The sequence below is a fragment of the Pygocentrus nattereri genome, chromosome 1, assembly GCF_015220715.1.
Source record: "Pygocentrus nattereri isolate fPygNat1 chromosome 1, fPygNat1.pri, whole genome shotgun sequence".
In the NCBI taxonomy this organism is placed as follows: Eukaryota; Metazoa; Chordata; class Actinopteri; order Characiformes; family Serrasalmidae; genus Pygocentrus; species Pygocentrus nattereri.
The window spans coordinates 3396106-3417407 of NC_051211.1; the positions used below are offsets into that span (position 1 = coordinate 3396106).

The 21302-nt window shown below is 45.1% G+C and overlaps 2 protein-coding genes and 1 long non-coding RNA gene across 3 annotated transcripts; all 3 read left to right on the top strand.

Annotated features, from left to right (window-relative positions):
* Nucleotides 1-2019: 2019 nt before the first annotated feature.
* LOC119262431 (zona pellucida sperm-binding protein 4-like) lies at nt 2020-5265 on the top strand. Its single transcript, XM_037534498.1, has 4 exons — nt 2020-2130; nt 2219-2316; nt 3952-4154; nt 5185-5265. The coding sequence occupies exons 1-4, from the start codon at nt 2038-2040 to the stop codon at nt 5208-5210; spliced, it is 420 nt and encodes a 139-aa protein (XP_037390395.1). The 5' UTR covers nt 2020-2037; the 3' UTR covers nt 5211-5265.
* A 16-nt stretch (nt 5266-5281) lies between these two features.
* LOC119262500 lies at nt 5282-6851 on the top strand. The gene is made up of 4 exons (XR_005129710.1): nt 5282-5358; nt 5838-5975; nt 6051-6124; nt 6780-6851. It is a non-coding gene; the product is annotated as an uncharacterized LOC119262500 (long non-coding RNA).
* Nucleotides 6852-8839: 1988 nt separating this feature from the next.
* LOC119262251 lies at nt 8840-19429 on the top strand. Its single transcript, XM_037533648.1, has 13 exons — nt 8840-9107; nt 10190-10308; nt 10522-10930; nt 11422-11517; nt 12934-13401; nt 13875-13997; nt 14510-14682; nt 14772-14869; nt 16509-16711; nt 17750-17927; nt 18414-18552; nt 18628-18702; nt 19358-19429. Exons 1-13 carry the CDS (start codon nt 8858-8860, stop codon nt 19421-19423), a joined length of 2397 nt encoding a protein of 798 aa, XP_037389545.1. The 5' UTR covers nt 8840-8857; the 3' UTR covers nt 19424-19429.
* The last annotated feature ends 1873 nt before the right edge of the window (nt 19430-21302 follow it).

A 21302-nucleotide genomic window follows, 5' to 3' on the forward strand; every position in this document is an offset into this window, starting at 1 on the left:
CACCAGGGGATCGACTCTCCTCTCCCCGAGTGGACCCACTGTCCTCTCCTGAATTTGGTCCACTGTTCCCTACACCAGGGGATCGACTCTCCTCTCCGCGACTGGGGCCACTGTCCTCTCCTGTATTTGGTCCACTGTTCCCTACAACAGGGGATCGACTCTCCTCTCCCCGAGAGGACCCACTGTCCTCTCCTGAATTTGGTCCACTGTTCCCTACACCAGGGGATCGACTCTCCTCTCCGCGACTGGGGCCACTGTCCTCTGCTGAATTTGGTCCACTGTTCCCTACACCAGGGGATCGACTCTCCTCTCCCCGATTGGACCCACTGTCCTTTCCTGTATTTGGTCCACTGTTCCCTACACCAGGGGATCGACTCTCTCCGCGATTGGACCCACTGTCCTCTCCTGAATTTGGTCCACTGTTCCCTACACCAGCGGATCGACTCACCTCTCCACGACTGGGGCCACTGTCCTCTCCTGAATTTGGTCCACTGTTCCCTACACCAGGGATCGACTCTCCTCTCCGCGGTTGGACCCACTGTCCTCTCCTGAATTTGGTCAACTGTTCCCTACACCAGGGGATCGACTCTCCTCCCCAATGGAAGCCACTGTCCCCTACACCAGTGGAGCCACTGTCCTCTCCTGAATTTGGTCCGCTGTTCCCTACACCAGGGGATCGACTCTCCTCTCCCCGATTGGACCCACTGTCCTCTCCTGAATTTGGTCCACTGTTCCCTACACCAGGGGATCGACTCTCCTCTCCGCGACTGGGGCCACTGTCCTCTCCTGTATTTGGTCCACTGCCTACACCAGGGGTTCAACCGCCCACTTCCCAATGGGAACAACTGTCCCCTACACCAACCAGTATGCAGGTGACTGCGATGCCCTCATCTCTTGCGTTGCATTCAAACTTCAAAAAAGGTGAGGCTCTCTGTTCTGCTGCTAACAGTACTGCATGCATCAGCTGTTCTCAAACTGGACCCCAGGGGGCTGCAGAAGGGCACTAAAGGGGCCCCTGTGAAGTTTCAGAAGTTGTATGTACATATGTAAGCAAGAGTTGGGACCCCAGTTTTTTTGACAGTAGCAATACACTTGTCCTTGCATTTTGGCCAAAAGAGAGTATTATATAATATTTGTTTAAAATATTGATGCTGAATTTTCTGGTTTAATAGCATATTGAGTAAAATTGACTCTACCACTGATGCCATTGAATTGCTGCCTCCAGTTTTTCCTTTAATTGGTACACTAGCCCATATACAGTGACTTATTTGGTAGTGGTTGTATTGTTTAAGGATGTATAATAATGTACTAAATTCATTCCGAACAGTCTAATGTCACATTCCTTGCAGGCTGCAGCTTTCCTAGTGGTCAGAGATTGCCGTGTGGTCGTCCTGGGACTACAGCTGCCGAGTGTCTGAGGAGAGGATGCTGCAGAGACGAGGCGACTTTCGCCTGTTACTCCATGGATGGTAAATTGATCCATACAGTACCTGCAAATGCACATTTTAAACAGTTTGAAATTGATTAACATCAAAGTGCAGCGACTAAATCTGCTTGGTCCACCAAGTATTTGTACATTTTCAAGGGATTGTGCAGCTGTTCTTGCATCTTTTTCAGGTTTTTAGGAATGTGGTGCTTCTGCTGGAAGGGTTTAATTCTCAAAACTTACAATGAGTACAGTTATTCCATATACAGGAGTATAACTTGTACACAATTATAGAAATTGTAATTTAGTCATAAATTTTAAATTTTCAGCTTCTCTTGGGTGGTGTGTAATTTCATATGGACACATTTCTCTAAATATGTAGATGTAGTAAATATGGAGTGGGTTTTTGGTTTTTTTTTAATGACCCTTTTTTTTATTCACTACATTTTTACAAATTGTTGAACTGTACTTCCTCGCTCTGTTTCTATGCAGCCAAGTTTGACTTATCCATTTTCTTCTCCCTCTCCCATTTAAGTATGTTTGGCCGACAGGCAGTTCATCTTTGTCGTTCCCTCCAACGTTGCTGGTTTGCCATAAACCCTGCACGTCTGATGGTGGGGAGGAGTAGCTGTAAACCAGTCATTGCCAACAGAGACTTTGCCGTTTTCAAGTTTGGGGTGACGGAGTGTGGAACACATTCTTACGTGAGATTTTCCAGCTGTGACTTTTTGTAACGTGCCCCTTTGACTTTAACTCTGTAATTAAGGACTATTTGAGCTTTTTGTTAATCAGCAAATTGGAGAAACAACCGTTTACTTGGCTGAAGTGCAGTCACCAATCAGGAAGCGCGTCCTGCAGTACGGCATCATTACCAGGGATATTCCTGTCAGGTGAGTCGGGGGGTTGTATTGATACTGTAGATCAAATGAGATGCTAACACTGACTTCAGTTTAAATGTACCTAAAGGGAAGACTGTCTTGCCTGAGACACACTGCAGTTAAAGCTTTTACATGGTGAGCGTCCGATGTATTGAGGTTCACCCCTTAAACTGCTCCCATAGAACAGCGATATCCAGACTTCTGCTAGCTTGTCTGAATGCTGCGATGTTTAGCGTTGTTGTTGGGGCCCTTGTTTCCCCCTTTGTAACGGGATGGCAGCGCACTCCTCACCACATGGCAAAAAACTTTTTTCTTAAATTGAGTTACAAAAACTGCAGCCGTGCCTTTCCAGCTGGTAAAAACGACTAATCGGGCACTTTCTCCCGCTGTCCCATGACATCTGTGAAATGTTCCACTGTTTGAGTGGGGTGTTTGTCGTGTTTTGACCATAAAGGATGGTTTAAACCCGTTTCCCCACCCAGGAGCAAAAATCAGCCTTCAAACTGGAAAGAAATGATTTGACCTTTATTGTGACATGTATTGATATCAAACATATGAATTTTGTTTCGTGAAAAAATTTGGCCATATCGCCCAGCTCTGCTCACAAAATGGCAGGGGAAGTTGCCCAGGTTCCAACAACTTGAATGCTAAAGAAAATGAAATGGAAGTGGAAAAGGCTTTGAACAAAGTGGATGGAAAAAGCAAGAGGTTTTCCAGAATTATGTAGTTGATTATAGTTATATAATATAGTATATAAATGAACTTTGACTTGGCTTATTCTAACACTATATACCAGCTAGCTGTGGCTTATCTTGTATGTAATCTGGATGTTCAATGTCTGCGTTGTAGTTTTGAGGAAGCGTTTTGCTTTTGAGTGTTTCTCAAGTTGGTCACTATTGGCTTTTAACAGCGCATTTTTTACGAATGAGGTGTTGTAGCCAGCTTGTTCAGGTTTAATTGTGGTGACTAATTGGGTGTTTTGGGCCTGTGGCTTTGGAAGGAGGGCTAACATGACCAATTTTGCATATTTTCCATGTTGGGCAGTCATAGGCTGGAGGTTAGGGATCCAGCCTTGTGACCGGAAGGTCGCCGGTTCGATCCCCAGAGCCGACAGCACATGACTGAGGTGTCCTTGAGCAAGACACCTAACCCCCAATTGCTCCCGGGTGCTGCGGATTGGGCTGCCACCGCTCCGGGCAAGTGTGTCACTGCCCCGTGTGTGTGTGGTGGTTCACTTCACGGATGGGTTAAATGCAGAGGTGAAATTTCCCCATGGTGGGACTTATAAGGGTCACTTAATCTTGATCTTAATTTGCAAAGGCAACATTTTTCAAAGGCAAGTTCAGCAAATAACTGCATTAAAAGTAATGGCACATTTTATATTGTATTTTTCTCAACCTGCATTAATGCCACATTGAAGCTGTAGAGGATGTTTTACTTGGAAAAAAAAATGCAAGTTGAGCCAGGATGTTTTGAAGGTTTTCATCAAAATGGTGCAGGCCAGTCTGTAAACATGTCATGTTACGGTTTGCACATGCAATGTGTAACATAATGCTGGTATATAATACTGTTAAACGTCTAATCTGGTATTCTGATGTCTTTTGAATCTGTGGTGTGTAGCTAACATTAAATGCTGTTTCCTTTCAGGCTTATGGTTGAGTGTCGCTACTCAAAGGGCAGTTTGGACCTTGCGGACTCTCCGGTCCTTGCAGACCCTCTGGCGCCGCAGGCTTCTCAAAGCCGTTTGATGAAGGGCTGGGCTAGTGCTGGATACATGGTGAAGAGTGCCAGCCTGCCAGCCTTGGTGAGGGCCAAGGGACTGTATGGAGTCCAGCTTCGGATTGCGCAGGGTAAAATATTTTCTTCTTAAGAGCAACCCACTTCATCGCTGTGTTAACAAATGAAAGTTAAAACTCTACCATGTGAAGAACCAGAAATGCTGCCACCTTCTCTGGGCCTGAGCTCATTTGAGTTGAAGCGGAAAAGTGTCCAGTAGTCCAACAGATCAAATTCTCTTTGGAAACCATGGATGCTGTGTCCTCTGGGCTAAAGATGAGATCATGATGTTGGGTGACTTTTTAGCTTTAGGTTTCAGAACTGCTCTAACTCTGCATACACTTTCCCTCTTTGCTCCTCAACTGCATGGTTTTTAATGTGCCCCCAGAGTGCCCAGCAGTTGTGGAGGGAACTGAATCGGCTCACTGTAATGACCTGTAATACAGGATTAACTTTGAATGGTGCAGGACCTGAGAACAGGAACAAAAATGCTTCATTTAAATCAAGCACATGTATGTTAAAATCTGAACTTGTTTTGGAGGGTGCCGTTAAACCTGGAGCTCCTGCTCCCTCAGCACTCACTTCTATACCTGCATAGAATACTTGAAGAATAGTAAATAATACCCCTAGTTGATCGGTTACTACAGCTTGCACTCACCAGCCATGTAGAGGTGGTCAAGAAGTGCAGATCAAGCATCAGAATGGGGAAGAAAGGGGATTTAAGCAACTTTGAACGTGGCATGGTTGTTGGTGCCGGACGGGCTGGTCTGAGTATTTCAGAAACTGCTGATCTACTGGGATTTTCACGCACAGCCATCTCTAGGGTTTACAGAGAATGGTCTGAAAAGGGGGAGATATCCAGTGAGCGGCAGTTGTGTGGACGAAAATGCCTTGTTGATGTGAGCGGTCCGAGGAGAATGGGCAGACTGGTTCCAGATGAATTAAGGCAGTTCTGAAGGCAAAAGGGGGGTCCAACCTTTTACTAGCACCTAATGAAGTGGCTGTGTATATCTGCCTACATAACACACTTCTTCCACTCTGTTTCAAATGCACATTAACTGAACTCCTGTTAAACCCATTCCTAAATCCTTTTTTTTTTTGCAGATGAGACCTTCACCAAATTCTGCTGAGGATCACCAGCCCCTGAAAGTTCTCCTGGGTAAACCTGTGTACCTGGAACTGCGAATAAACGCTCCAACCCTAAAGCCACTCTGGTGGTGCACTACGCGTGGCCTACCCTCGCTCTGCTAAGAGTGCCTTGGTGCTGCTGTATGAGGGGTAGGTTTGAAGTAGAAGGCTGTGGCAATCATGCATTTAAAACTGCAATGCATGTCGTTTCCTTTGAGTGAGCTGTGCTGGACCTGAGTAGCCATGCTGAGTCTAGTTACCATGTTGGGCTTGTATCAGTAGCAGCACTGTTGACCCCTTGAAGAGCCATCAGTGACCACACTAATTACCTTGGAAACACCCCACATGTGACAATCATCCCCTTATTCTGTACAGACTAAAGTGATGTAAGGATCCAGGCTGTGTCCAGCTCTAATGAGGCCATATTCTTATTGCCGCTCTATATGCAGTCATTCAGAGTGGCTTGCTGTAAATACTGTTCTTGAGTCTGAGTTCAGTGATGGGAACACCCACCCTTAAACTGTTATTGAATGAAATGGTTATGAATACACTGCCTGATTGGCCTGGTTAGAGGCGGCAGTGTCGGATTGTATTGCATCCACTCTAGGTCTTTGGTTTTTGTCCTGCAGTTGCCCCAACCCTCTCGATTCCGACAACATCTCGATCCTCTACGTGGCGGCCAATCGCAGGATCCCCACGTGCGGCGTTTTGAAGTGAAGGCCTTCCAGTTTATGGACAAGTCCACCAATAAATACCTCAATGAGGAGGTGCAGTAATCCCCCTTCTGTTCTGAGATGATTTAATAGGTCTCAGATGCTCAATGTCTTTCCCTCCTTTCACAGATCTACTTCATGTGCTCTACCGAGTCTGTATGCCGTCCCAGACTCCGTGTAAGGAGACCTGCTTTGATGGCAAGGTGTGTTTTAATAATTATTCATACACATGGTTTGTATGCAAATCTATCAGTTTTATTTTGACAATTTATTTTTGGGTTTTGCCAGCAGTGAGGATTCAACTCTTACCTTTGTTGGTAAACCAGATCATAAAGAGCATCTTCTCTTTTATCTGGTGTCTAACTGCTGAATAGACAGTCTTTCAGCAAACTTGCTAACGCTGGCTTTTGGCATGTTCTCATCTGATGACTCGCTTCTGTTTGAGTGACTCCGTCTCTCCACTTTGTCTGCTGTAATGTATCCCCCTAAAGCAGTTGTAATGGTTTAACAGGCCCCTCCCACCTTGCAGATACACACACCCCTGCAGTTACACACTTCTACCAGAGAGTCCAAATCCCCAAAACTCACAATGCAAATTGTATAGTTAATGCTAAATACTTTATTTATTCCAAGCTTAAACTGCGTCTGAGAAGCCAGCTCCAACTCTCTGGCCAGGATTTGTAGTTTAATAGGCTCAAATATAGCACTTGATGCAAGCTCACACACAGTAATGGAGTTGAGAAACTCTGTGCTTTGTACTGCTTTTTTTTTTTTTCTTTTTTTTTTCCCTATTCATAATCACTGTTAAATGTTTGATGTATTTAATGAACACTACACTTTCTTTTACTTCCCTTCCAGTCTTCATCTACCACAGCTGCAGATGTGTTGAACTCATATTCTCAATTAAAAGTCAAGCACTTTTAAATTCAATGTTTTGAGACTCGTTCATTTAAAGTGCCTTATTAAAAGTCTGGTGGTGCAATGAGCGTTCAGAAAGGCTCATTTGAACTACACTGTTTTTGCATGTTGGTCTGTTCTCAGGTACTTCAGTTTTTGACTTCAAACAAGTCCACATGCTTTTGTGTTGTGCCACAAGGTGTTCAGTCTACACTCTCAAACAAAACCATTTTATTGGGGTTCCATCTCAGTCCCTTAGTCAGGGAACATAACTGAGCCATGATCCACTGAAATGATCTGTTCTAAGCTGTACTGAGTCCACACACCTCGCCTCCAGGCTTTTATTCTACTGTTCTGTTTTAAAACATTCGGTTATGAAAAAGGTCCAAATACCAAACTTTTCACCTGGAGAAACTGATTTTAAGGTTCACAATTAGAACCACTGCAGAACCTCTTGAGGGAACACTTACACTGTACCTCAATGAACAAGAAATGTACCAACAGAACCTTCATTCCAAGTATGGAAGCATAACAGGGTGTGTTTGCTGGTTCAATCTGGTCCTCCAAACATGAGGATAGAGCATGAATGTGTTCTAGACTGTGACCCCTTTTCTTAGACAGTCTTTTAAGGAACGTGTGTGTAAAGCTGAGTTAGTGAGTTTTGTATTAAAGCTGCTCCATCAAGTTCATAACTACTGGTCAGTTTTAACTTGAGCTGGATAAAGTGAGGTTTCACTTAATGTGACAAAGCCTCTTCGCTGTAGCAGATGAACTAAAAACGGCTTAGCAACACAGCAGCTCACACACTGACTTCCCAACACTGCATTCCTCAGAATTTCCTTCAACACTTTTTTTTTTTTTTCTTAGAAATATTTATTCACAACACAGAGGAAAAACAGAAAAGGTGTGCTGGAGCAGTTTCTGATAGTAACTGCAACACTGGGGAGTCCTTTAAATAAAATCCTACACAAGGCCGCTTCACTGTCCACATAAAAACAGTCCCATGGAGGAATCCGGGAAGAGGACATGGCAATGAGTAGACTGGAGAATGAATGAAAGAGGGGGCATCAGTATCTGTATTTGGTGAAGTAGTCTTGGGGGACACCACCAGACCTCGTCATTTCCTGGCTCCCCTCTAGATGGTCTCATTATGTCTATCATCTCCTGCTTGTCCTCCATGGTCCAGTTGATCTTGTTACCCGTCCGAGGTCAATCGTGATGTGCTTGTTCCTGCGACACAGAGAAGAAAGGCAGGAAATAAAATGATGGTTTTGTTCCCAAATGCGTCACAGAGCACCGTAATAATTTTAATCATGATTTATGATGTTGGGAGGGCTTTAGGATCACAGTACACCAACCTGTTGGCTGGTGAACCATAACCCTGCTTGACCACTGACCATTGAGTCCACTCTTACAAAAAGATGGCTCTTTGAGGGTTCTTTAGGAATTTAGATTCTTTAGGTCTTTAGATTTTATATAGAAACATGAGTGTTGAAAAAAGCCTTTGCTGACTAAATTGTTCTTTTCAGCAGGAATTGATGGAGAATGAGTTGCATATGGTTCTGTATAGAATGGTTTTGAAAAGGGTTCTATATAACACCAAATCAGACAAAACCAAATAAGAAAGAAAGAAAGAAAAGGAGAGGGAACATTTTAAGTGTGTGCACATTTTCATTGTAGCCAGGTGTTCTTCATCTTCTCGCACGCACCTGCTGAAGGAGTCGACTCCGGTTCCGATTCCACGTGATGCCTATCAATGGAGTCGACTCTATGAATCGATTCCTCACCACAGTTTTCTCGATTCTTGATCCCAAAGACAGCGAAACCACGGCGAACCGTGAGGTGCAGCGATATAAAACGTACGACATTAAGCACATACGACGCTATTATGGCCGAGCATGAAGTCACGGGGGGCAATCAACTCCAAAGTGCCTGGAATCAGAGAACCGACTCTTTCCGGAATCGACTCCCAAGTCTATTAAAGGCTGTCGGGAAGCTGCAGCGAGTTCACACCAGTTTTGGGGCCTTTGACCTCAAACATGGCCTCATTGCAGCCCGCCATCGTCCTGCTCCTGCTTCTGACTCTTGCTTGCGGGCTGAGGCAGGGCAGTGTGATGATTGAGACCCTGAATTCAGAGCAGGCCATCGACCCAAGCGGCACATTAGATGAAGGAGGCGCAGAGCAGCAGGATGGCTCGGCAGAAGGCCAGAGATACTTGGTGTTTTGTGGTGAAAATGCTATGGCGGTAGTTTTGCCCCCAGGCTCTCTCTCTGAGATGCAGGTCTTTGGTAAGCAAGCTGTTTCGATCAGTCCTACGTTTTTCATCCGAGGTGGGCAGGGAGCGGTTCTGTTTAACGTTTTTCACCTACATGTTCCTCTACACAAGCAGTGGGTGCCCAGATGTTAAGAGCCATTTTGTCCCTTTTAATGGAAATCACACCATGTTGGGAGCCGCAACACCAGCTATGTCCTGTGCATCAGTGTGTTCTAATATACCAGTATATAATGCTATATACTAGCAGTCTAACTGTGCCCTAGTTTAAGCTTCAGCTCAGCTGAGTAACAGCTCTGGGAGGAAACTTCTCTTCAAAAGTAGAACAGTTTATTGTAAAACGTCTCTCCCTTCGACCAGCTTCTTGTTCAAAGTTCCCTTTTCCACCTCAAATTGTACCTGATGCGCCAGAACGTAACTGCTGCTGCATTTAAGGTGGAACGGGGTGTTTCACAGTTTGTCGTTGCAGATTAATCGTATCAAGAAACCAGCTGGAGTGACTATAAATGCAACTCTAATCCCTTTGTCTCCAAATTATTGATGTTCATCTTAAATCTCCCTCTCTGCCATTTCTTTGGCTACTAGCTGGGTGAGACTGTTGTCGGTGTTGCTGTGGTGACCAGCAGTCTGTGCTGATCTTCAGGGTTAAAGGGTGAATTAGCAGTTCTACGTTAACTCCAGCGTTTAAGACCATTTACTGTTAAACTGTGTTCAAGGATCAGCAGAGCTTCATTTTACTGTAAAGGAGGATTATTTTATCTACTAATTCTGCTGTGGAGCGCTTCAGGAGCTTCAACACACACCAGCACATTAAACTCAAATGAAGTGAATTGGGAACTAACTGAGTGGATGAAATGGCACAGAGGGAAAAGATTACTTTCCTCTTGAAGAGCTTTGCAAAGGACACATCTGTTGGTTTTACTTTACTACATGTAGCTCAGTTAGTGGAATGGAAAAGGAGCTCCTGAACTCCCCTAAATGCTTTAACCTCTACTAAAAGTCTCCTAAACGCTGTTTGCCCTGATGCAAGTTTTCCCAATCGGTTGATGGAAGCTTTATTGGCGTGGACATGCTGAGTTACAGTGAGTTCTTTCTCAGATTCATCAGGAATGTATCCTGTCTTCGGCCTTCCAGAGGCCTGTGACTACTCTCTAACCAGGGAAAACGGGAGGGTTGTTCTTCACATCCACTTTGCTGGCTGTCCTGTCACTGTTGAGGTGGGCAACATGTTCTTAATTTATCAGCATTAATAAACTAGATCAACTATACAGGTAAATGATCATGTTTTCAGTTCATTTTCTACACCACTGATATACAAACCTAGATGCTGCTTTGCCTGTTCTCTGAGGTGATTATGCTGGGTGAGGCTAAGATACTGCAAACTGAATAGGAGTTGTATAAACGTGGTGGTTTTGTATGAATGTTTGCAGGAGGGCAGCTACACTCTGAGATTCCTGTATCGTAACAGCGCTGGGCAGCTTGAGATCGTCACAGTGTCCTGCAGTAACTCCAGTCACGCGCCCTCTTCAAAAACGCGATCTTCACGCCATCCTGTTCTGTCCTACCCTGCTGTCAAGATATCCCCTCCCCAAGCAGTGCAGCTGTACTTTCCCTATGGGGAGCCAGTGTCCGTTCCCCAACCTGATCCACTGCCACTGGCAACACTGACCGCTTCCCCATTGGATCTGCTGTTCTTTCCTGAATTTGATCCGCTGTTCCCTGCACCAGGGGTTCCACTGCCGGCTTTCCAATGGGAACAACCGTCTCCTACACCAACCAGTATGCATGTGCCGGCGATGCCCTCGTCTCTTGGGCGTCGTTCAAAATGCAAACAACGAGGTGAGTCTCCCTGTTCTGCTGCGAACAGTACTGCATGACTTGCTTTCAGAAGGCTGTACAGATGTTACTGCTGGGTGTAAATCTGATGGGGTGGTGGGGAGCTGGCTGAGACTGGGTGGATATCCCTGCTGTCAGAACCTCCCTTTTTATCATTATTCAGTTTGTCATAATTTGAAAATGCCTTTCCTTTTATATAGTTTGTAAACTTCATGAGGAATGGACCAAAAAAATGCCCCAAACTTGGTCTGGTATTATTAACTTAAATTAAAGTTGTCCTTTTCCTGTGAACTTGGTATTTGTGATGCAAGGTTTTTTTGACAGCACAAAATGCTTTTTGTTTTGTTTAGTTTTGGCCAGACATTTGTGAAAATTATGTAATATTTCAATACTCAATATGCATGCTAAAATATTGGTATGTAATGTAGTTTTAATGTCATTGTGTATATAAAATTGATGCTACCATGTAATGGTTGTCCTGTTCCTTACACCAGGGGATCGACTCTCCTCTCCCCGATTGGAGCCACTGTCCCCTACACCAGTGGAGCCACTGTCCTCTGCTGAATTTGGTCCACTGTTCCCTACACCAGGTGATCGACACTCCTCTCCACGACTGGACCCACTGTCCTCTCCTGAATTTGGTCCACTGTCCCCTACACCAGTGGAGCCACTGTCCTCTCCTGAATTTGGTCCACTGTTCCCTGCACCAGGGGATCGACTCTCCTCTCCCAGATTGGACCCACTGTCCTCTCCTGTATTTGGTCCACTGTTCCCTACGCCAGGGGATCGACTCTCCTCTCCCCATTTGGACCCACTGTCCTCTGCTGAATTTGGTCCACTGTTCCCTACACCAGGGGATCGACTCTCCTCTCCCCGATTGGACCCACTGTCCTCTGCTGAATTTGGTCCACTGTTCCCTACACCAGGGGATCGACACTCCTCTCCCAGATTGGACCCACTGTCCTCTCCTGTATTTGGTCCACTGTTCCCTACGCCAGGGGATCGACTCTCCTCTCCCCGATTGGACCCACTGTCCTCTGCTGAATTTGGTCCACTGTTCCCTACACCAGGGGATCGACTCTCCTCTCCCCAAAGGAAGCCACTGTCCCCTACACCAGTGGAGCCACTGTCCTCTCCTGAATTTGGTCCACTGTTTCCTACACCAGTGGATCGACTCTCCTCTCCGCAATTGGACCCACTGTCCTCTCCTGAATTTGGTCCACTGTTCCCTACACCAGGGGATCGGCTCTCCTCTCCGCGATTGGACCCACTGTCCTCTCCTGAATTTGGTCCACTGTTCCCTACACCAGGGGATCGACTCTCCTCTCCCCGATTGGACCCACTGTCCTCTCCTGAATTTGGTCCACTGTTCCCTACACCAGGGGATCGACTCTCCTCTCCGCGATTTGACCCACTGTCCTCTCCTGTATTTGGTCCACTGTTCCCTACACCAGGGGATCGACTCTCCTCTCCCCGATTGGACCCACTGTCCTTTCCTGAATTTGGTCCACTGTTCCCTACACCAGGGGATCGACTCTCCTCTCCCCGATTGGACCCACTGTCCTCTCCTGAATTTGGTCCACTGTTCCCTACACCAGCGGATCGACTCACCTCTCCACGACTGGGGCCACTGTCCTCTCCTGTATTTGGTCCACTGTTCCCTACACCAGGGGATCAAATCTCCTCTCCCCAAAGGAAGCCACTGTCCCCTACACCAGTGGAGCCACTGTCCTCTCCTGAATTTGGTCCACTGTTCCCTACACCAGGGGATCGACTCTCCTCTCCCCAAAGGAAGCCACTGTCCCCTACACCAGTGGAGCCACTGTCCTCTCCTGAATTTGGTCCACTGTTCCCTACACCAGGGGATCGACTCTCCTCTCCGCGATTGGACCCACAGTCCTCTCCTGAATTTGGTCCACTGTTCCCTACACCAGGGGATCGACTCTCCTCTCCGCGACTGGGGCCACTGTCCTCTCCTGTATTTGGTCCACTGTTCCCTACACCAGGGGATCGACTCTCCTCTCCCCAATGGAAGCCACTGTCCCCTGCACCAGTGGAGCCACTGTCCTCTCCTGAATTTGGTCCACTGTTCCCTACACCAGGGGATCGACTCTCCTCTCCCCAATGGAAGCCACTGTCCCCTACACCAGTGGAGCCACTGTCCTCTCCTGAATTTGGTCCACTGTTCCCTACACCAGGGGATCGACTCTCCTCTCCCCGATTGGACCCACTGTCCTCTCCTGAATTTGGTCCACTATTCCCTACACCAGGGGATCGACTCTCCACTCCCCAATGGATGCCACTGTCCCCTACACCAGTGGAGCCACTGTCCTCTCCTGAATTTGATCCACTGCTCCCTACACCAGGGGTTCAACCGCCCACTTCCCAATGGGAGCAACTGTCCCCTACACCAACCAGTATGCAGGTGACTGCGATGCCCTCATCTCTTGCGTTGCATTCAAACTTCAAAAAAGGTGAGGCTCTCTGTTCTGCTGCTAACAGTACTGCATGACCCACTTTCAGAAGGCTGTGCAGATTTTCAAATTGATTCTTTGCATCAGCTGTTCTCAAACTGGACCCCAGGGGGCTGCAGAAGGGCACTAAAGGGGCCCCTGTGAAGTTTCAGAAGTTGTATGTACATATGTAAGCAAGAGTTGGGACCCCAGTTTTTTTGACAGTAGCAATACACTTGTCCTTGCATTTTGGCCAAAAGAGAGTATTATATAATATTTTGTTTAAAATATTGATGCTGAATTTTCTGGTTTAATAGCATATTGAGTAAAATTGACTCTACCACTGATGCCATTGAATTGCTGCCTCCAGTTTTTCCTTTAATTGGTACACTAGCCCATATACAGTGACTTATTTGGTAGTGGTTGTATTGTTTAAGGATGTATAATAATGTACTAAATTCATTCCGAACAGTCTAATGTCACATTCCTTGCAGGCTGCAGCTTTCCTAGTGGTCAGAGATTGCCGTGTGGTCGTCCTGGGACTACAGCTGCCGAGTGTCTGAGGAGAGGATGCTGCAGAGACGAGGCGACTTTCGCCTGTTACTACCCCATGGATGGTAAATTGATCCATACAGTATTTGTTGCATGTAGAGCAAGGGTGCAAATGCACATTTTAAACAGTTTGAAATTGATTAACATCAAAGTGCAGCGACTAAATCTGCTTGGTCCACCAAGTATTTGTACATTTTTCAAGGGATTGTGCAGCTGTTCTTGCATCTTTTTCAGGTTTTTAGGAATGTGGTGCTTCTGCTGGAAGGGTTTAATTCTCAAAACTCACAATGAGTACAGTTATTCCATATACAGGAGTATAACTTGTACACAATTATAGAAATTGTAATTTAGTCATAAATTTTAAATTTTCAGCTTCTCTTGGGTGGTGTGTAATTTCATATGGACACATTTCTCTAAATATGTATATGTAGTAAATATGGAGTGGGTTTTTGGTTTTTTTTAATGACCCTTTTTTTTATTCACTACATTTTTACAAATTGTTGAACTGTACTTCCTCGCTCTGTTTCTATGCAGCCAAGTTTGACTTATCCATTTTCTTCTCCCTCTCCCATTTAAGTATGTTTGGCCGACAGGCAGTTCATCTTTGTCGTTCCCTCCAACGTTGCTGGTTTGCCCATAAACCCTGCACGTCTGATGGTGGTGGGGAGGAGTAGCTGTAAACCAGTCATTGCCAACAGAGACTTTGCCGTTTTCAAGTTTGGGGTGACGGAGTGTGGAACACATTCTTACGTGAGATTTTCCAGCTGTGACTTTTTGTAACGTGCCCCTTTGACTTTAACTCTGTAATTAAGGACTAATTTGAGCTTTTTGTTAATCAGCAAATTGGAGAAACAACCGTTTACTTGGCTGAAGTGCAGTCACCAATCAGGAAGCGCGTCCTGCAGTACGGCATCATTACCAGGGATATTCCTGTCAGGTGAGTCGGGGGGGTTGTATTGATACTGTAGATCAAATGAGATGCTAACACTGACTTCAGTTTAAATGTACCTAAAGGGAAGACTGTCTTGCCTGAGACACACTGCAGTTAAAGCTTTTACATGGTGAGCGTCCGATGTATTGAGGTTCACCCCTTAAACTGCTCCCATAGAACAGCGATATCCAGACTTCTGCTAGCTTGTCTGAATGCTGCGATGTTTAGCGTTGTTGTTGGGGCCCTTGTTTCCCCCTTTGTAACGGGATGGCAGCGCACTCCTCACCACATGGCAAAAAACTTTTTTCTTAAATTGAGTTACAAAAACTGCAGCCGTGCCTTTCCAGCTGGTAAAAACGACTAATCGGGCACTTTCTCCCGCTGTCCCATGACATCTGTGAAATGTTCCACTGTTTGAGTGGGTGTTTGTCGTGTTTTGACCATAAAGGATGGTTTAAACCCGTTTCCCCACCCAGGAGCAAAAATCAGCCTTCAAACTGGAAAGAAATGATTTGACCTTTATTGTGACATGTATTGATATCAAACATATGAATTTTGTTTCGTGAAAAAATTTGGCCATATCGCCCAGCTCTGCTCACAAAATGGCAGGGGAAGTTGCCCAGGTTCCAACAACTTGAATGCTAAAGAAAAATGGAAGTGGAAAAGGCTTTGAACAAAGTGGATGGAAAAAGCAAGAGGTTTTCCAGAATTATGTAGTTGATTATAGTTATATAATATAGTATATAAATGAACTTTGACTTGGCTTATTCTAACACTAATATACCAGCTAGCTGTGGCTTATCTTGTATGTAATCTGGATGTTCAATGTCTGCGTTGTAGTTTTGAGGAAGCGTTTTGCTTTGAGTGTTTCTCAAGTTGGTCACTATTGGCTTTTAACAGCGCATTTTTTACGAATGAGGTGTTGTAGCCAGCTTGTTCAGGTTTAATTGTGGTGACTAATTGGGTGTTTTGGGCCTGTGGCTTTGGAAGGAGGGCTAACATGACCAATTTTGCATATTTTCCATGTTGGGGCAGTCATAGGCTGGAGGTTAGGGATCCAGCCTTGTGACCGGAAGGTCGCCGGTTCGATCCCCAGAGCCGACAGCACATGACTGAGGTGTCCTTGAGCAAGACACCTAACCCCCAATTGCTCCCCGGGTGCTGCGGATTGGGCTGCCCACCGCTCTGGGCAAGTGTGCTCACTGCCCCGTGTGTGTGTGGTGGTTCACTTCACGGATGGGTTAAATGCAGAGGTGAAATTTCCCCATGGTGGGACTTATAAGGGTCACTTAATCTTGATCTTAATTTGCAAAGGCAACATTCTTCAAAGGCAAGTTCAGCAAATAACTGCATTAAAAAGTAATGGCACATTTTATATTGTATTTTTCTCAACCTGCATTAATGCCACATTGAAGCTGTAGAGGATGTTTTACTTGGAAAATAAAAAATGCAAGTTGAGCCAGGATGTTTTGAAGGTTTTTCATCAAAATGGTGCAGGCCAGTCTGTAAACATGTCATGTTATGGTTTGCACATGCAATGTGTAACATAATGCTGGTATATAATACTGTTAAACGTCTAATCTGGTATTCTGATGTCTTTTGAATCTGTGGTGTGTAGCTAACATTAAATGCTGTTTCCTTTCAGGCTTATGGTTGAGTGTCGCTACTCAAAGGGCAGTTTGGACCTTGCGGACTCTCCGGTCCTTGCAGACCCTCTGGCGCCGCAGGCTTCTCAAAGCCGTTTGATGAAGGGCTGGGCTAGTGCTGGATACATGGTGAAGAGTGCCAGCCTGCCAGCCTTGGTGAGGGCCAAGGGACTGTATGGAGTCCAGCTTCGGATTGCGCAGGGTAAAATATTTTCTTCTTAAGAGCAACCCACTTCATCGCTGTGTTAACAAATGAAAGTTAAAACTCTACCATGTGAAGAACCAGAAATGCTGCCACCTTCTCTGGGCCTGAGCTCATTTGAGTTGAAGCGGAAAAGTGTCCAGTAGTCCAACAGATCAAATTCTCTTTGGAAACCATGGATGCTGTGTCCTCTGGGCTAAAGATGAGATCATGATGTTGGGTGACTTTTTTAGCTTTAGGTTTCAGAACTGCTCTAACTCTGCATACACTTTCCCTCTTTGCTCCTCAACTGGCATGTGTTTTTAATGTGCCCCCAGAGTGCCCAGCAGTTGTGGAGGGAACTGAATCGGCTCACTGTAATGACCTGTAATACAGGATTAACTTTGAACGGTGCAGGACCTGAGAACAGGAACAAAAATGCTTCATTTTAAATCAAGCACATGTATTTGTTAAAATCTGAACTTGTTTTGGAGGGTGCCGTTAAACCTGGAGGCTCCTGCTCCCTCAGCACTCACTTCTATACCTGCATAGAATAACTTGAAGAATAGTAAATAATACCCCTAGTTGATCGGTTACTACAGCTTGCACTCACCAGCCATGTAGAGGTGGTCAAGAAGTGCAGATCAAGCATCAGAATGGGGAAGAAAGGGGATTTAAGCAACTTTGAACGTGGCATGGTTGTTGGTGCCGGACGGGCTGGTCTGAGTATTTCAGAAACTGCTGATCTACTGTGATTTTCACGCACAGCCATCTCTAGGGTTTACAGAGAATGGTCTGAAAAGGGGGAGATATCCAGTGAGCGGCAGTTGTGTGGACGAAAATGCCTTGTTGATGTGAGCGGTCCGAGGAGAATGGGCAGACTGGTTCCAGATGAATTAAGGCAGTTCTGAAGGCAAAAGGGGGGTCCAACCTTTTACTAGCACCTAATGAAGTGGCTGTGTATATCTGCCTACATAACACACTTCTTCCACTCTGTTTCAAATGCACATTAACTGAACTCCTGTTAAACCCATTCCTAAATCCTTTTATTTTTTGCAGATGAGACCTTCACCAAATTCTGCTCTGAGGATCACCAGCCCCTGAAAGTTCTCCTGGGTAAACCTGTGTACCTGGAACTGCGAATAAACGCTCCCAACCCTAAAGCCACTCTGGTGGTGCACTACTGCGTGGCCTACCCTCGCTCTGCTAAGAGTGCCTTGGTGCTGCTGTATGAGGGGTAGGTTTGAAGTAGAAGGCTGTGGCAATCATGCATTTAAAACTGCAATGCATGTCGTTTCCTTTGAGTGAGCTGTGCTGGACCTGAGTAGCCATGCTGAGTCTAGTTACCATGTTGGGCTTGTATCAGTAGCAGCACTGTTGACCCCCTTGAAGAGCCATCAGTGACCACACTAATTACCTTGGAAACACCCCACATGTGACAATCATCCCCTTATTCTGTACAGACTAAAGTGATGTAAGGATCCAGGCTGTGTCCAGCTCTAATGAGGCCATATTCTATTATTGCCGCTTCTATATGCAGTCATTCAGAGTGGCTTGCTGTAAAATACTGTTCTTGAGTCTGAGTTCAGTGATGGGAACACCCACCCTTAAACTGTTATTGAATGAAATGGTTATGAATACACTGCCTGATTGGCCTGGTTAGAGGCGGCAGTGTCGGATTGTATTGCATCCACTCTAGGCTTCTTTGGTTTTTGTCCTGCAGTTGCCCCAACCCTCTCGATTCCGACAACATCTCGATCCTCTACGTGGCCGGCCAATCGCAGGATCCCCACGTGCGGCGTTTTGAAGTGAAGGCCTTCCAGTTTATGGACAAGTCCACCAATAAATACCTCAATGAGGAGGTGCAGTAATCCCCCTTCTGTTCTGAGATGATTTAATAGGTCTCAGATGCTCAATGTCTTTCCCTCCTTTCACAGATCTACTTCATGTGCTCTACCGAGGTCTGTATGCCGTCCCAGACTCCGTGTAAGGAGACCTGCTTTGATGGCAAGGTGTGTTTTTAATAATTATTCATACACATGGTTTGTATGCAAATCTATCAGTTTTATTTTGACAATTTATTTTTGGGTTTTGCCAGCAGTGAGGATTCAACTCTTACCTTTGTTGGTAAACCAGATCATAAAGAGCATCTTCTCTTTTTATCTGGTGTCTAACTGCTGAATAGACAGTCTTTCAGCAAACTTGCTAACGCTGGCTTTTGGCATGTTCTCATCTGATGACTCGCTTCTGTTTGAGTGACTCCGTCTCTCCACTTTGTCTGCTGTAATGTATCCACCCTAAAGCAGTTGTAATGGTTTAACAGGCCCCTCCCACCTTGCAGATACCACACCCCCTGCAGTTACACACTTCTACCAGAGAGGTCCAAATCCCCAAAACTCACAATGCAAATTGTATAGTTAATGCTAAATACTTTATTTATTCCAAGCTTAAACTGCGTCTGAGAAGCCAGCTCCAACTCTCTGGCCAGGATTTGTAGTTTAATAGGCTCAAATATAGCACTTGATGCAAGCTCACACACAGTAATGGAGTTGAGAAACTCTGTGCTTTGTACTGCTTTTTTTTTTTTTTTTCCCTATTCATAATCACTGGTTAAATGTTTTGATGTATTTAATGAACACTAACACTTTCTTTTTACTTCCCTTCCAGTCTTCATCTACCACAGCTGCAGATGTGTTGAACTCATATTCTCAATTAAAAGTCAAGCACTTTTAAATTCAATGTTTTGAGACTCGTTCATTTAAATGTGCCTTATTAAAAGTCTGGTGGTGCAATGAGCGTTCAGAAAGGCTCATTTTGAACTACACTGTTTTTGCATGTTGGTCTGTTCTTCAGGTACTTCAGTTTTTGACTTCAAACAAGTCCACATGCTTTTGTGTTGTGCCACAAGCTGTTCAGTCTACACTCTCAAACAAAACCATTTTATTGGGGTTCCATCTCAGTCCCTTAGTCAGGGAACATAACTGAGCCATGATCCACTGAAATCAAGCAAGCAAAATTAATTCATATAGCGCTTTTTACAACAGGTGTTGTCACAAAGCAGCTTTACAAAACAATCAGTATTACAGAGAGAAGAGAAAAGAAAAGGAGAGAAAATCCGGGTCCGAGCCCCCATGAGCAAGCCAGTGGCGACGGTGGCAAGGAAAAACTCCCTAAAAGAGGAAGAAACCTTGAGAGGAACCAAGACTCAGAAGGGGAACCCATCCTCCTCTGGTCGACACCAGATAGCAAACATTATTAGTATGAAGTATTATAGTAAAGTGGGAAAAGAAAAGATCTGAGGGTGAGGATTGCACAGCTCTGTAAAGCAAGAAGTTCAGTGGTGGTCAAACTGGTCCGGAAGGCTGGTGAGCAGCGGCACCAATCAAGGCAGAAGAGGCAACAGCATCAGACGCACAGGATGGGCAGCTGATCAGCTCGGCAGAGAAAAGAAAGAAAAAAACAGTTCTGTAAAGAGTGGCTGACCACAGGTTACAGTAAAACAGAGCAGTGGAGACTCCAGCAGGTCTAGACCTGACAGGGAAGACTAATCACCAAATGCTTGACTGTACAAAAGTTTTTAGCCTAGACTTAAAGATTGAGGCTGTCTGATTCCCGAACATTAGCAGGAAGATTATTCCAGAGCTGGGGGGCTTTGTATGAGAAAGCTCTTCCCCTCCTGATGTAACTTTATTAATTCTAGGTACCAGTAGTAAGCCAGCACCTTGTGAAGTAGGCATGATGGTTCATAGTGGGAGAGGAGCTCACTCAGGTACTGAGGGGCGAGCCCGTTTAGAGCTTTATGTGTCAGTAATAGAATTTTATAATCGATGTGAAATTTGACTGGTAACCAGTGCAGGTTTGATAAAACTGGACTAATATGGTCGAACTTTCTGGCTGCAGCGTTCTGGACTAGCTGAAGCTTGTTAAGGCTTTTGCTGGGACATCCAGACAGCAGGGCATTACAATAATCTAGCCTTGAAGTAATAAATGCATGAACTAGCTTTTCTGCATCCTGTAGGGATCATGCATTTCTTAATTTAGCAATGTTGCGGAGATGCAGGAAGGCTGTTCTAGAGATATTAGTTATATGTGTGTCGAAGGATAGATCAGCGTCTATCATGACACCAAGATTTTTAACAGATAAGCTTGATGAAACTGAGAGATTAAGTGTTAAATTAGACAGTTTGTTTCTGGCTAATTTTGAACCCAGAAGCAGGACCTCTGTTTTGTCTGAGTTAAGTAGCAGAAAATTGCTTGACATCCAATCTTTTATGTCTTTTATACAGTCCTCAATCATGCCAAGTTTAATTTTGTCATTTGGTTTGCTTGATATATATAACTGGGTGTCATCGGCATAGCAGTGGAAATTTATGCCGTGTTTACTGATAATGGTGCCTAGTGGTAGCATATATATATTGTGAATAATATAGGTCCTAAAACAGAGCCTTGTGGAACACCATACATTACGTTTGCACGAACAGATGATTCACCCTTTACATTAACAAACTGATATCGATCAGTGAGGTAGGACCTGAACCAGGAAAGAGCTGTTCCTGTTACCCCTACAAGGTTTTCTAGTCTATCTAGTAGGATAGAGTGGTCTATTGTGTCA